General features: G+C 42.2%; 1 protein-coding gene across 2 annotated transcripts; it reads left to right on the plus strand.

Moving 5' to 3' along the window:
• The first annotated feature begins 118 nt into the window (after positions 1-118).
• SCRN3 (secernin 3) lies at positions 119-15469 on the plus strand. Of its 2 annotated transcripts, none has more exons than XM_083411767.1 (8): positions 119-251; positions 1915-2086; positions 3301-3482; positions 5194-5393; positions 6728-6940; positions 10632-10794; positions 12134-12314; positions 13550-15469. In XM_083411767.1, the coding sequence occupies exons 2-8, from the start codon at positions 1916-1918 to the stop codon at positions 13703-13705; spliced, it is 1266 nt and encodes a 421-aa protein (XP_083267893.1). In that variant the 5' UTR covers positions 119-251; position 1915; the 3' UTR covers positions 13706-15469. The 2 variants fall into 2 exon arrangements, with proteins under 2 accessions (XP_083267893.1, XP_083267894.1); XM_083411768.1 differs by lacking the exon at positions 119-251 and adding an exon at positions 485-622.
• Positions 15470-15524: the final 55 nt, after the last annotated feature.

Below are 15524 nucleotides of genomic sequence, written 5' to 3' on the forward strand. Positions count from 1 at the left end.
TGAACGAGGCTAGGCGGGAGGCGAGCTCGTGTTTACGACCCGGGTCTTCCTGGGCAGGCGCCGGCATTTCCTGGAGGAGGAGTCGGAAGACTCGGCTGGGGGCCTAGGCCAGAGGACGGCTCCTCCTCCCGCTTCTGCCCGTTACTCCGCCTCAGAACTGCGGCGGGGACGCGAAGCGGGCCTGAAGCCGGCGAGGCCGAACGAAGCCAGGCTCGTGAAGTAGAGGCGGCCGCCAAGGCCTCGCGCGACGGGTAGGCTCCGCTGTAGCTCCCCGCTTGCCGCTTCGCAGCAGCGTTAAATCCCCGTTTGTCGGGTCCAGCACGTGTGAATGAATGCCGACCGAGTCCCAAACAGATATATCCCAACAGACAGTTGAAACCTCAAACGAGGTTTCCGGAGAGGTAGCCACTTGTGAACATGAAAAAGCAAAGAGCCGTCTCAACCGTTTTCCTTCAGACGTAAACAATCCCTTCGCTACGGTCACAGGTGAACGACGTGTGGAAGTCGCAACACGCGTGTTTGCCTTCACGGGGAATTGGGAGCTTGGTTAAACACATCATCTTTTCCGTGACTCTTTGCGCTTGTGTCTTACAAGCGGCTGTTTCTCCTAATCTCAAATTAGGTAAACAGCAACATAATTTTTGAATGTTGGGACGCTTTCCGAGTTTGTCTGGGGCTAGCTCAAGTCTGCACAGGATATTATTATCTGCCACATTTCATTAAAAAAAGACTATTGAAGTGCCACAACCACTTTTTCTTAACCCCTCTCATCTTTTTGGATAACATCCGGACTGCAGGATAATAATCCCGAAGCCCGTGGCATTTCAGCCTGTTTTATTATGTATTTTGTGCTTTCTATATTGTAATTTTATGTTGTGGACTGTCCTGAGATCTACTGGTATAGAGTGGTATACAAATTTAACAACAATAACTAAAGCAGCCGCAGCAGCAACAATGTTTCTGTGGACTTATATTGGTCTACAAAAACGTATGTCATGTTTTTTGTTGCAACAAATTTAACAACAGGTTTATTGGGGCGGTAGCATATCTTTTCTGGGAAACCCAGCCAAATAGGTGGGGTATAAATAAAAAATATTATTATTATTATTATTATTATTATTATTATTATTATTATTATTATTATTTTATGGACTAGAAGCTACTTTGTTAGATGCATCAAATGTTAATCTTCAACAGGCAGGTTAGATGGAGGAAAACATGTATTTGGTGGAGCCAAAAAGCCACATGACGTACCGTCTGATCTGAAAGCCACCATTTCCCAACAACAGCAAGAACAACAAACAACTTGAAAGGGAGCCTCAAAGTCTGAATTGTTGATAGAGTTTATCAGTAAATTTGATGGTGGTGTTTAGGACTCAAATCAGTTCCAAGGTTTTTTTATCCCACTACAGATTTAGTTTTACGAAACTAATTTAGGAGGGTTATGTTATCACCAATTACTGCTGTTATTCATGGTCACTGTTCTTTTTGTATGTGCATAGGAATGTCACAGACTGTACCTATTGAATTTTATAACTTATCAGACCCACATTTTACAATCCCATATCCTATTCCTATATGCACATGGATTTGATTCACTTTTTACAGAGCCACAAGACTTTTCATTGGTTTTGCTGCAACAGACTATGCTTCCGAAAGTCTCATGTGCACACATGATTATTTGTGTCCCCGTTTCCAAGTATTCTGCACACAGTTATGGGGAAGGCCATCTGATCTCCAGAATGTTGATACCTCTCCATAATAGTGGGAATTGTGGGGTTAATATAAGTGGCACCATCATTTGGGGGAAAGGAACATAAAATTCTATACAACCTTGTGCTTTCATTCAAGTATTAGTGTTTCCCATAGTTTTCCTCCTTCACTGGTCATTTATCATATTACATAATTTTCCAGGATGGCTTCCGTGATCACTGAACCTTCCTCCTGTGATACTTTTGTGGCTCTGCCTCCAGCCACAACCGGCAGCAGGATCATCTTTGGGAAAAATTCAGATAGGCCCTCAGATGAAGTCCAGGAGATTGTGTACTTCCCTGCTGCAAGTCATGGCCCAGGAGAAAAGGTTGAGGTAAGATCAAAGCATTTAGAAAAATAACACAACCATATTAGGATGCTTTTTTATATACCGTATTTTTCGCCCTATATGACGCACGTTTTCCCCTCCAAAAATGAAGGGGAAATGTGTGTGCGTCCCGGCGCGACTTCCCGCCGGGCTCCCATGGCTTGCTCTGGGGGCTGGGGTCAGGGGAAGCTCGGGCTTCCCCCGCCCCAGCCCCGCGCCTGGGGGGGGGAATAATTTTTTTCCCCTTTATTCCCCCCCCCCAAAAAAAACCTAGGTGACCCACTTTAAAGGGTAAAGTAGTGGAACAAATATTTAGTTCCGCCAAAGAAAAATCTCATGCTGATGCATCAACTGACTGGAATTGGTAGCCATTCACGAATGTCAGTTATGAAGTTTAGCGGGAGTGGACATAGTATCTCTTAAGAAGACAGGACATTGCTGTATAAGTCACACCACAGGCCACTCTTGTTCTGTACTGCCTACATTTAACTCAGTGGCTCTGCCAGATTTTAGATGGGAATTTCCCAGCCCTATCTGGAGAGGCTAGGCATTAAAAATGGAACTTTTTGCATTCAAGGCATTTACTCTACCCTTAAGCTGTGGTTTAGCTTTCAAAATAATAATAATTATTTATATCCCGCCCTCCCCAGCCAAAGCTGGGCTCAGGGCGGCTAACAACAATAAAATAATACAGCATTCTAAAATCATTTAATTATAAAATCAGTTCAAATCAAATTGATGGCAACCATTGGGCTAGAGTTCTGTGAAGATTGCCAAAGGAGGGAGTCAGGCTGTGCCCTGGCCAAAGGCTTGGTGGAACAGCTCTGTCTTGCAGGCCTGCGGAAAGATGTCGAGTCCCGCAGGGCCCTAGTCTCTTGTGGCAGAGCGTTCCACCAGATCGGAGCCACAGCCAAAAAAGCCCTGGCTCTGGTTGAGGCCAGCCTAACCTCTCTGTGGCCCCGGACCTCCAGGATGTTTTACTAGGCTCAGTAAAAATACTGGGTTGGAATTTGAAGAACCTGATTTTTACTTATTCCCTCCTGACATTGCAGGCTCCCATCTCACACTCAGTGCTATTCGATTGTCTCCCAACAATTTGGAGAGCCTTTTTGGGAGGCAAAAAGTTGGGAAGTACACTCACATCAGTTTCAATCCAGTCCATTGTGTAGAATTCAGGAAGTGTTTTTCTTATGTGTTTTCTGGAATTCTTTTTATTGCAGTGTACTTATATAGAAATTGAACAAGCACCAGAAACCTATGCCGTTGTTCTGAGTCGCCCCTCCTGGCTCTGGGGTGCTGAAATGGGGGCCAATGAGCATGGAGTCTGCATTGGGAATGAAGCAGTGTGGGGGAAGGAGGAGGTCTGTGACGATGAAGCCCTCCTAGGCATGGATCTTGTCAGGTTTGCAGACAATACGATTTAAATTAGCTGTATAAAATGCAATTTTGAAATGTAGAAAGCGAGACTTGATGGACTGATTCACACATGAACTGATCCCTTGTGATTGTTTTTAATCAACATTTGATAACTTGTGTAAGCAATCACCTACACTTTCACACAAGCAAGTTGTAATTTTGCTGTTTCACATATGATATGATTCCCACCTCAGCCTTTTTTTTCTTTTGGCGAGGGGTGCCGGGACTCCAAAAAGACACTGCCGAAGTTCCTTTGGCTTGAGCTTCCTTCCAAGCCTTTTCAGGGGTTGTTTAGCCGAACGTTGCCCCTCACAGACTTGCTTACTGCGATCGGAGCTCACACTGTTGCAGCTGTGGTAAAAGCAGAAGTCCGACAGCCTGCTAATATCAATAAACAATAGAAACAGTATTGCTGGGAAAATCCCGCTTAATACTAAAATTAATAAGACAGACACATACTTTTTGGGGATCTACTCATATGTGTTGGCATCTATGTAGTGGCAGCAGAACACCCTGTTTTGTGATGCTGCTCTCTGGAAGTAGGCCCCTTATTCTAAGTGTTTATTTACTAGTGCAAAAATCTTAGTGTTGTAAGAGCTTTCTTCACCCTAGATTTGGCTCAGATCAGTTCTTAAGCAAAGAAATCTCAAAACATACCTCTTCCCCCAATGGAGGACCTATAGTCTAATGGTCTAACTAGCTGTCACCACTGGTTTTCCTTTTGCCAGTCTAGTCAGTCACAACTTATGGCTGAGTGTAAGAAACATCTGCTTTGATGCAACTGTAGCTCTAGCACCCTGCAGAAAGGCAGTCAAGACTAAGCTGCCACACTTGCCTTCCTAACCTGTTTTAAACCATCTTTTTAGGCTTAGGCTTTGGGGGGGGGGTAAGGAGTGGCATGCACTCTACGTGGGTAAGGAGTGGCATGCGCTACCTTTGAAGGTGACCCGGAAACTACAACTAATCCAGAATGCGGCAGCTAGACTGGTGACTGGGAGCAGCCGCCGAGACCATATAACACCGGTCTTGAAAGACCTACATTGGCTCCCAGTACATTTCCGAGCACAATTCAAAGTGTTGGTGCTGACCTTTAAAGCCCTAAATGGCCTCGGTCCAGTATATCTGAAGGAGCGTCTCCACCCCCATCGTTCTGCCCGGACACTGAGGTCCAGCTCCGAGGGCCTTCTGGCGGTTCCCTCACTGTGAGAGGCCAAGTTACAGGGAACCAGGCAGAGGGCCTTCTCGGGAGTGGCGCCCGCCCTGTGGAACACCCTCCCATCAGATGTCAAAGCGATAAACAACTACCTGACATTCAGAAGACATCTGAAGGCAGCCCTGTTCAGGGACGTTTTTAATATGTGACATTTTAGTGTATTTTTCATCTTTGTTGGAAGCCGCCCAGAGTGGCTGGGGGCGGGGTACAAATAAATTATTATTATTATTATTATTATTATTATTATTATTATTATTATGCATACTAGGTGGACAATGACAGTTCTGTGGGTGCTAGCAGCCTCTTTGTGGGAATAAGTATTTTCATCATACAAAACTTAACATTAGCACCCACTGTAATAAGCCTTATCCAGGACTTGAGATACATGTGCAACTTTCTAACTCATTGAGTAAATGTGCAATAATATGCAAATTCAACATTCATAAGAATTTCCCCAAAAGCTAACACTTCTGTATGGTTTTAGGCTTGGACTGGAAAGAGCTAATACCGCAGAAAAAGCTGTTGGTGTCATTGTTGACTTGCTGGACAAGTATGGTCAAGGTGGAAACTGTATGGAGAGTCATATGGCATTTACATACTATAATAGTTTTCTGATAGCAGACAGAAAGGAAGCTTGGATACTGGAAACCTCTGGAAAGTATTGGGCTGCAGAGAAAGTAGAAGGTATGGACAATCATCTTCACTTAATTAAATTCTTCTCCGATTATAAGTGTATATAGCCTGTATGTGCTGCTTGAACATAGAAAATTTTGGTGATAAAAGTGGTATAACTGTTGCTAGTATGTTTTCATAGAAAGGCAGCTTAGTTCCTCATTCAAATGAAGTTATTTTGCTCACTGATAATCTCTTATCTGCCAGCAGTGATTTAACCAAACAAGATGAAACTGGTGGATCATGGTGGTAGTAAGAATAAGAATTAAGAATAAATACATGAAGGTCAGCTTCAGATGTTGTGGCAAACATTGTTGACTGCCGGTCGCAAGCTTTGGGCTTCTTCTTCCCATCATGTACTCCAAATCCCTCCTTTAATTATTTCAAACCAGGAAGTATGCATGCTTTGATGTTGGAATTGAGCAAGCCGTGGTTACTGCAATTTGCCACAGCAAACTATAGCTATCATGAACCAGAAAGTGAAGGAGGGTATTAGAACATGTAAAGGGAAGAGGGAGAGCACAAGCATGAGGTTCAAATCATAGTTGAGTTGCAATGTCTGAAACATGCTAAAGAGAAGAGGTGAAGAAATTCATTTTTATTTACCGTAGCTGATTGATAAACTGCTTTTTAAGAAAAAAAGTCTTGTCCATGCAGCTTACAGAATATACATCAAAATCATAATAAAATACAAGCTAAAACAATTTAATACATCTATAGCAACCTATTGCTAAAGAGCCAGCACAAAAACAATACTACAACACCATTCAACAACTCCTTATAACATTAACCACTAAAGGCCACAGTAAAAAAGATGGCCTGTTTTGAAACTAACTAGGGATGAGCCTAACCTGATCCCACATGAAACTGAATTCCATGTTTGCAGGGCCAACACTAGGGAAGAGGGAGACATTCGATTCAGTTCGCATTCAAAGCAAAATCTTATCAAATTTGCACTTTCTGAAACTATGCAAGAACTGAAACACAGCCATCCCATGAAATTTGTATTTATTCAAATTTTGCCATTCAGTTCTCCAACCAAACAATGGAGACAAAAATGCATATATTAAGAGAACGTGTGCTGTATGGGACAATAAATACCACAAGAGCTGGGGAATGAGGGGCAGAGACAACTGTTTCCTATGAGCATGTTATTGACCCTAAACCCAAATGCCTACTAGTTTGGGGAGGCCTTTTGGGTCATGCTATGGCCCCTCTTGGGTAGTAAGGTTAACAGTACAATCCTATGCATGAAAAAAGTCCCACTATAGTTCAGCAGGCCTCACTCCCTAGTATGTAGGTTTATTATTGCAGTTTAAGATACTGTTTTTCACACTTTTCGACAGAAGGAGTACGGAATATTTCCAATCAGCTATCAATAACAACCAAGATTGAGCGTGAGCATCCAGAAATAAAGAATTATGCTATAAGCAAAGGCTGGTGGGATGGAAAAAAAGAATTTGATTTTGCTGCAACCTATTCATACGTGAATACTGCCAGGATGACTACTACCAGAGGCAGATACTGTGAAGGCTATAAACTGCTGAAGAAACATGAAGGTACCTTTGTTGAGTCATGAGAGACTTTAAATGCTTAGAAGATGTTTGTAGCAGGCTTGTGATCCAAGAACCACATGGAATATTTACACTGATTCTACTGGGATAGAAGAATAGCATTTGCACCATCTTGCTACAAACCCGCAAAGAACCGGGTAAAAAAGCTTGTCGGCTTGAACAGGATTCTGCAGTTGGCTTTTTGGCTCAGCCAAGGCCTATACAACAGCTGAGCAATTTAGGCCATTCTTGCCCCTAGCTTAGGGGCAGGAAACTCCTTTGTAGCCCAAGAGTGATATTACCCTCTGGGCCACTTCCTGGGGCCACATGCTGGTGACAAGCTGGACAAGGTCAGTGCAGAGCAACATATGTGAATTCTACAGCAGGCTAGTTTCTACACGTGAGACATCCCTCTCTATTGTTCATTCAGGAAAGCAAGGAGCATTATCAGATTTCAAGGACACATTTCAGTCAGGCATAAGTGCTCAGGGGGAGTGTAGAGCAGGGCTTGTGCAGGGTGTGGTCTGCAGAGTCCTGAAGGCCAGACAGGACTCATCTTTTCAAGAATGGCTCATCTCATGTTTTTAGGACTTTGGCTTTAGAATAATAATAATAATAATAATTTTTTATTTATACCCCGCCCTCCCCAGCCAAGGCTGGGCTCAGAGCGGCTTACAAGCAATAATAAAAATAAGATGAATGATTACAACTTAAAAAACAAAAGTAAAATACAACATTAAAATAATGGAACATTAAAATATCAAAATGTAGCCTCATCGCAGGAGGAGAAGGAAAAGAAAAAAGAAAGAGAGGGAGGGAGGGAATCAAATTGGCTCCAAGCCAAAGGCCAGGCGGAACAACTCTGTCTTACAGGCCCTGCGGAAAGAAATCAGATCCTGCAGGGCCCTGGTCTCATGAGACAGAGCATTCCACCAGGCCGGAGCCAGAGTTGAAAAGGCCCTGGCTCTGGTTGAAGCCAATCTAACTTCCTTAGGGCCTGGGACCACTAGGGTGTTGCTATTTATGGACCTTGAGGCTCTCCGTGGGGCATACCAGGAGAGGCGGTCCCGTAGGTACGAGGGTCCTAGGCCGTGAAGGGCTTTAAAGGTCAAAAGCAGCACCTTAAATCTGACCCTGTACTCCACCGGAATATAACATAAATGAATATAACAACACAGGGTACTAGAAGAGCACATTTGAACATCCCCCGACTTTTGTGATCCTTATAACAGCCATCATTTGGCATTGTTTGCTTATTACACGTGTATCAAAATTTCATGTATAGTCATGTGTTGAAAAAATAATAACATAAGCCCAAATAAAATTGCACTCCTCTGTTTCAATATTCATTCTGCTGAGCCCTGCCGCCCCCAATTGTAGCAGTTATTCTGTGCTTCCTACTGGATTACTTGAAGCTGTAATACCCCTGTGATCATGCAAATCCTACATTCATTTGGGGAATTGTAGGTTCTGAATACTGAACATGTTTAATACCTGTCTAATGTGATGGCCTTGTTGAGGTTCTATCAGTGCCTTCATTCTAAATCCCCATTTTTCAGATACTTACCTCAACCATTTTTAAGTCACACCAGGTGTTCAAGTTATCAGTCAGATGCAGTTTAAGCTGTTTCTTTTTTACATACCTTGAATGAATCATTATTGTAACGCACTAGTCTCTAAAAAATTTCTGTACTTTCAGGTGTTTGTTTTTTTTTTTTAAAAAGATTTTCCAAAATTGGTGCAGAGGATTTATTTTTAATATTGAGATTGTTATTGTAAAATGGCCACTGGGTATTCTGAACTACCAGGTGGGCAATGATGGAAATCTAAAGCGGAAAAGTATTTTTATGTAAATAGCATAAAACAGAGATAGATGCATTTATACAGATCAAAGAGGCCGGTAGCCAAGTATTTGGCTGCTTATTTCTAGTGAATAGATAAATCCCAGCCTTTCTCACCTTTTCAATGCTTGGCCATGTGTAGTTCTCCTCTAGCCCAAATTTCCCTCTCTGTTTTCATTCACCTATTAGACTTGTCCTCCCTCTTTCAATCAAAACCTTTTATTCTTCTGGAGCACTCCTTTCCCCAGCCTTACTTTCTAATGCTCATGCTTATTCTGCCCCATTTCTCCTGGGACAGCAGCCAGAAGCCCTTCTGACTTTTGAGTTCTGGCTAGCAGCTAAGCCAAACATTGCTAGAGACCTCATTGAAATACAACCCTTGCAGCACAGATAATAGAGACTTCCTGGTTTTGAGAGTTAACAGTAAGCACCCTGAAAGAGAAGAGCATGGATGGATCTCTTCCCACACACTTCACTCCCTGCCAAAAGAGATGTGCAAGCTCCTTTTCTGCTCAGTACTTCTTCATGCTTTATTGCTTTTAACTTTAAAATGCATTGTATCTAATTTTCTATTTTAGATACACTGCTTCGCATCTCTGTGCTTAATTCTAACTAGAATTTGAGTTTGGTTGTTGTTTTTTAAATAAAAAAAAATTCAATGTAGCACCATGCAACTTGTTCAATCAGCAGAAGGATTTCTTCTTATACAGTGGAATGTGCTTTCTTTCTCCTCCCTAAACCTGTTGTGGGGTTGCTCCCAAGATTTGGGGACAGCAGGAAGAGGAGGGAGAGGAAGTCTTAATCTAATCCTTGCACTAGCTTAATTGTTTAATTGGATATCACCTTACATTTCTATTCTTCCCCAGAGCACTGAGAAAAATTTTCCACATTTAGGGAAACTTTGTTTCCTTGCAGAGTGGTAGTTCCCCAACAAATTTAGTATGGTTCTCTTCATTTTTATTTGCAAACCCCCTTTTATGCTGGCTGACTGGGATGGGAAATGGAGCACAGAAGGCCATACATAGTACATTGACATGTAGGCACGCATTTCATTTTATTTCTGTTTCCCCCCCAAGATTAATTTTAACATCTAAAGATGTCATAAAGCAGTATTTCATGATAAATACATATTTTAAAAGATTAGAGCCATCCATTGTTTTGTGAGATTCTTCAGGGAATCCAAAAACGTTCCAGAGAAAAATAATTTCCCCGTTCTCTAGCAGGTACAGAAAATGACAACAAAAAAGATTAAGAGGTTGGAACACCTTTTTGTGCTGAAACATTTGGTCAGTTTTCTTTTAGTCCAGCAAAAAAGGTTAAGGAGTATATAACAACTTTTATATTACACTAGAACTTGATTTATCCAGCATCATTAACTGACAATAAATTTAGGAGACAAAAAAACCAAACAAACCCTACAGTGCGTAACTCATTTAAACTATTCACTGCCACAGATATGATAGCCATTCATGTATTATTTTGTCAGCTTCTCAGAGGCTGATTTTCCACTGTTTGAGATAGGATGCCAGACAGATGAATTCTTTGTCTCATACAGAAGGGCGCTTAATGTAGAAAGAAGTGATTTTTCTCTGGAACATTTCTGGAAAATCTTGTGAGGCTTGAAACTGGATTACTCTTTTAATGTTTCAACACTAATTTTTAGTACCCATGGGAAAGAATATTTTTGGACAGTGTAATGGTGGAGCCCTCTTTGATTCTGTCATTCATGTTTCACTTATCATTTTCCTAATTGTTGCTTAGTTTGAAGCAGACATGCATGTGGTTTTCAAACTGGTGCTATTAAGTAAACTATGTTAAATATGCATATGAAACGAATAATGTCTTGTCTTGCATAGGCACCATAACAGCTGAGACAATGATGGCAATCCTTCGGGATAAGGAGAGCGGCATTAATATGGAAGGAGGCTTTATGACCACTGGTAGCATGGTTTCCATACTTCCTCAGGAAACCAGCCTCCCTTGCATCCATTTCTTCACTGGAACTCCAGACCCTGACAGGTGACTCTTTAACAATTTATCATAAAGACTAAATTCCTAGCCCTGTTAACTTTCCTTCGAGCAACTTATTCATGATTTACCTTTAACAATGTTAAACACAAAGCCCCAAATTTCATTGAAGTCCAAAATATAATCCATAATGGATGAAACTATTTCACACAAACAGGACCAAGAAGAGCCATAAAAAACTCAAGCACAAAAAGGGGGTGGAGATTAAGGCCTTGTTTTGACATAACACTAAGCTTAGTGAGGGACGCGGGTGGCGCTGTGGGTTAAACCACAGAGCCTAGGACTTGCCGTTCAGAAGGTTGGCGGTTCGAATCCCTGTGACGGGGTGAGCTCCCGTTGCTTGGCCCCTGCTCCTGCCAACCTAGCAGTTCGAAAGCACGTCAGAGTGCAAGTAGATAAATAGGTACCGCTCCGGTGGGAAGGTAAACAGCGTTTCCATGCACTGCTCTGGTTCACCAGAAGCGGCTTAGTCATGCTGGCCACATGACCCGGAAGCTGCACGCCGGCACCCTTGGCCAATAAAGCGAGATGAGCGCTGCAACCCCAGAGTCGGCCACGACTGGACCTAAGGGTCAGGGGTCCCTTTACCTTTAAGCTTAGTGAGAATGGGCAGGCATACAGGTACCCAAGAAGAAAATTGTGACCATTATCCTCCTCCGGCTTGGTTTAATATTGCATGCAAAAACAGCCCCCAGACAAACCACAAAGGGTAAACCAAGAACAAACTTTGGTTACAGCTCGTTGTTTGTTTGGAGACAAACTATGACCCTGGGTTCAGGTCTAACACGATACCATAGTTTAGCTCTGGGTCATGCAGCAGTCGCAGTAGGACCAGAGGAGGAGCGAAGCAGCCACAATTTTCTCCCTGAGTACCCATATTCTTGCTCATTCATACCAAGCCATACCTTGGGCTTAAGTGTTACATGTGAACTGTCATATTTATTATTTAGTCAAATTGCATCCCACCCTTCTTCCTGAAGAAGCTGGATGCATTTTGAAATATGTGAGGCTTCAGCAAGTCTTACGAGGAAACGTGAAAGATTTCCCTTGAGAAAAGGTAGTCTTGAAACGTGCTAGAATCTCTGTTCTTTGTTCTAGGCACTGCAACCATTAGTGGACAGTGCATCCTGTCTGATTTTAATAGAAAATACTCTTGAGTACATCTGATTAAAACAAGTAGCTCAAAGAACTCTCACTTGTAGACTGTATGGAGTAAACAGATAAGATATTGTAATGGCTGTGTGCTAACCTTAACGTCCATGGTGGAAAGCAGCATTCATTGTGCATTTGCTAATTTTCTTTTCACTTGGTGTTTCAATTTATTCTCTAGGTCTGTCTTTAAACCTTTCATTTTTGTGCCAAATATTACGCAGTTGCTAAAAACCAGCTCCCCAGTGTTTGGTCCCGAGGATCCAGTTAAAAAGCAGCCACGATTTCAGACAAAGCCAGACAGAAGACACGAACTCTACAGAAAACATGAAAGTGCAGCTCTTGTGATGGAGTCTTCTAAGGTGTGTTAATTTAAGTTAAATCTCTGGGGGTATAGACTTTAAAATAAAAATCAGTGTAAGGATTTATGTAATCTGTTCCATTGCAATCATGCTGATGTAATTTAATACTTCAGTCTCCAGATGGAGAGAGACTGCTCTGGCATCTAACCTTTCAGTCACAGGGCCAAAACATAGTTCTTGAAAGGTCAAGAGGATATTAGCATATGCTACTTGATCTTGTTTCCTATGCTCAAGCAGAGCCAGCTGAACTCAAATACTCTTTGAAAGTCTGCTCCCAGGGGGAGAGGGAAGAGAGTATTGATGCTTGCCAGTTCAGCCCACTATCTTTATGTGGCAGGTTGTGGGTGGACGATGCAACTGTGTGACTTACACCAGTCTTGCAACAAAATAACAATCCTACCTGAGTTCTCGAACACCCTTGAACTTGTACGTTTCGGGTCCCGAACAACTGAAAACCGGAAATGAGTGCTCCAGTTTTCTAATGTTCTTTTGGAAGCACTGATGAGTGGTGGGAGATCACTTTCACCCCCCGATTATTCCTTTGTAGCTATGTCGGCACCCAACGCAACAGATGACATCAGGTATGGGTCAGGTGGGTGAGCTTTGTGAGGAACAGCATTGTGGGCCAAATTGGCCAAATTGGGATCCCTACCAGGCCAAATTTGGCCCGTAGGTCAGAGCTGCCTATTTTGCAGCAACTAGAAGTCATGTAGACAGTCTGAGCCTAGCAGGTGTCTTATCACCAAGCGCAGTTGAGCCCCGTAATTTTGAACCCATCAGTTAAACAAACTGGCAGAGAGGCAGGGAGGAAACTAACCTGCTTGAACTCCTACAACAGCAGATTATAATATCCTAGGAACAGACATTAGTTTAGGGGGTAGGGAGCAAGGAATGTGTGCTCGAAGGCTAATAAAATTCCCCTCCCCCCAAAGGAGTAGCAGTAAAGCACTTAGCTGCCCACCCTTAACCTAGTCCTTTAACTCTAACATAGTGGGAAAGACAAGAAAGTTATTCCCTATGATTTCCAGACAGCAATAGGCTGCTTCCTAGTCTGCTGGAAGCCTGTGAACAGAAGCAGCACTTCCGTTAGGGAATGCACTGCTACATTTTGTGTAGGTCTTCGCCAGATATGGGTAGGCTGATCTGAACCTCTTAATGGTGGATGAAATAACTTTTAGAAGAGTTCATATGTTCAAGCATTACATTGTTAGTTTAATTTATTTATTTTTTAATAGGAAAAGGGGGACATGATATTGGAACAGATCCGAAAGTTGGAGAAAGAGAAGATTAAGGAAATGGAGCATATTCTACAGAACGGGAGCCTTGATGCTGATCAAGCAGTCAATCTTTTCTCAAACTGCACAGATGATGAAATCCAGGCATATGCGTAAGATAATACTGGGTAATTTGTTTTACTTCTCAAAGTGTTTTTGTTCTTTGCACATCCCCAGCTCTGGCCAGATAGCATATTATTATATGGGTAGAGTCAGACTAGAAAGCAAGGAAATTTTGAATTAGGTTTCAGGAGTGTAACTGACTGTGGCTTTCGCACAGGGCCCCCGGTCGTTCCACAGACTATTGACCTTGCACCACCTCGGCTTATCTCTTCCACGGCCACCAACCAGGTTTTCCTGGTAATATATTCAGACTCAGGTTGTATCGTATTAACAAAGATTCCAGTTTATTGTGAACGCAAACAAGTTTTAAATACTTTGAAACACTGTAATCCGATTCACTCTCTGTCTCTAACTCACTATCCTATGCCTCCCACCCACAAGAAACCAACCAACTACCGTATTTTTCGCTTCATAAGACACACCAGACCATAAAACGCACCTAGTTTTTGGAGGAGGAAAACAAGAAAAAAATATTCTGAAGCCCAGAAACCAGAACAGCAAGAGGGATCGCTGCGCAGCGATCCCTCTTGCTGTTCTGGCTTCTGCGATAGCTGCGTAGCCTGCATTCGCTCCATAACACACACACACATTTCCCCTTACTTTTTAGGAGGGAAAAAGTGTGTCTTATAGAGCAAAAAATACGGTAACTGCCAAAGCCCCTGTGTTGAGCCTTAAAGTTAGGCTCTGCCCCTGGGATTTCTTATTGGTCAGCCTATTAACCCTTTCTCTCCCCCTCCCCCAAGTACGACATCTCCATAATGAGTGAGCAAATGCCACACTGAGCAACCTCCAAATACTGGTCTTTAATGATGGAGATATTTCCTCTTCGTATATTCTGCACTGCAACTGGTGTTTGTTTCTCCCCATCATAGCACTACCACCACCTTCTGCCCAGGCTGGTAAGGTTGTGGAGATGGGACTTCTGCCAGAATTTTCTTCCATCCCCCATTGGATTGCTTTACTATAAGAAGACATGCACTGTGAAATTTCAAGGGGGCAGCAAGTGTGTAACTTCACAGCTGAACCAATGCAGTTGTGATTGCTCAGTATTTATATGTGGAAGGGCCTATTCTAGCATGGCTTTCTCTCTTAACTCAGGGAAAGTCGGCAATGTGAAAAATACTAGTTTCACTTTATAGTGTAATATTATATTAATATATTGACCCTCAAGATGCTTTCTAGTGCAGTCTGCTTACTTGAAGTTAGAAGTCCTGTCACTTCAGGTTGGAGACTTTAAAAAGAAACACCTCAGAATGTAATTGTGAATGGTTAATTTTTAGAATTAACTTGCTAGGGAAGAACAAGTCCTACAAAAGTTAACTGCACGAAGTCCCATTGAAAACAACAAGCTTTAGTAATGGTGACTAAAGTTTCATTGCTTTTGTTAGATCTTTGCTATGGCTGAAATTTGGCTGTGGTGGATACAGATTTTAAGTGCCCTTATGTAGCCACGTGTGTTGAACTTAGGCTAAGAATAATGGTAGAATGCTAAATGAACCAATGGAAAATTAAGGAATAAATTCTTAGTTATTTCAGGTGAAAGCCACTAAGGTTTTGTAAATGAGGATTGTTTTCGATGCCCTCACTTCAACTGTTTCTTCAAACAAAGGTGTGCTATAAAGCTAAAATTATGCAACAGAAATTCAAAATAATGGAAAGATGCTACTTTTTCAGTTTATATATGTAGGAAATGGCAATGCTGTGTTAAAACACGAACGCTTCTACTGCCAAAAATAAATTGCAATTCAGTGTAGAGAACCAAGAGTGCTCTGTAATTGGTTGTTATACTTGGGTTTTAATGTTTTGCTTTGGG

Source organism: Podarcis tiliguerta (assembly GCF_965153285.1).
Source record: "Podarcis tiliguerta genome assembly, chromosome: 1".
Taxonomy (NCBI): Eukaryota; Metazoa; Chordata; class Lepidosauria; order Squamata; family Lacertidae; genus Podarcis; species Podarcis tiliguerta.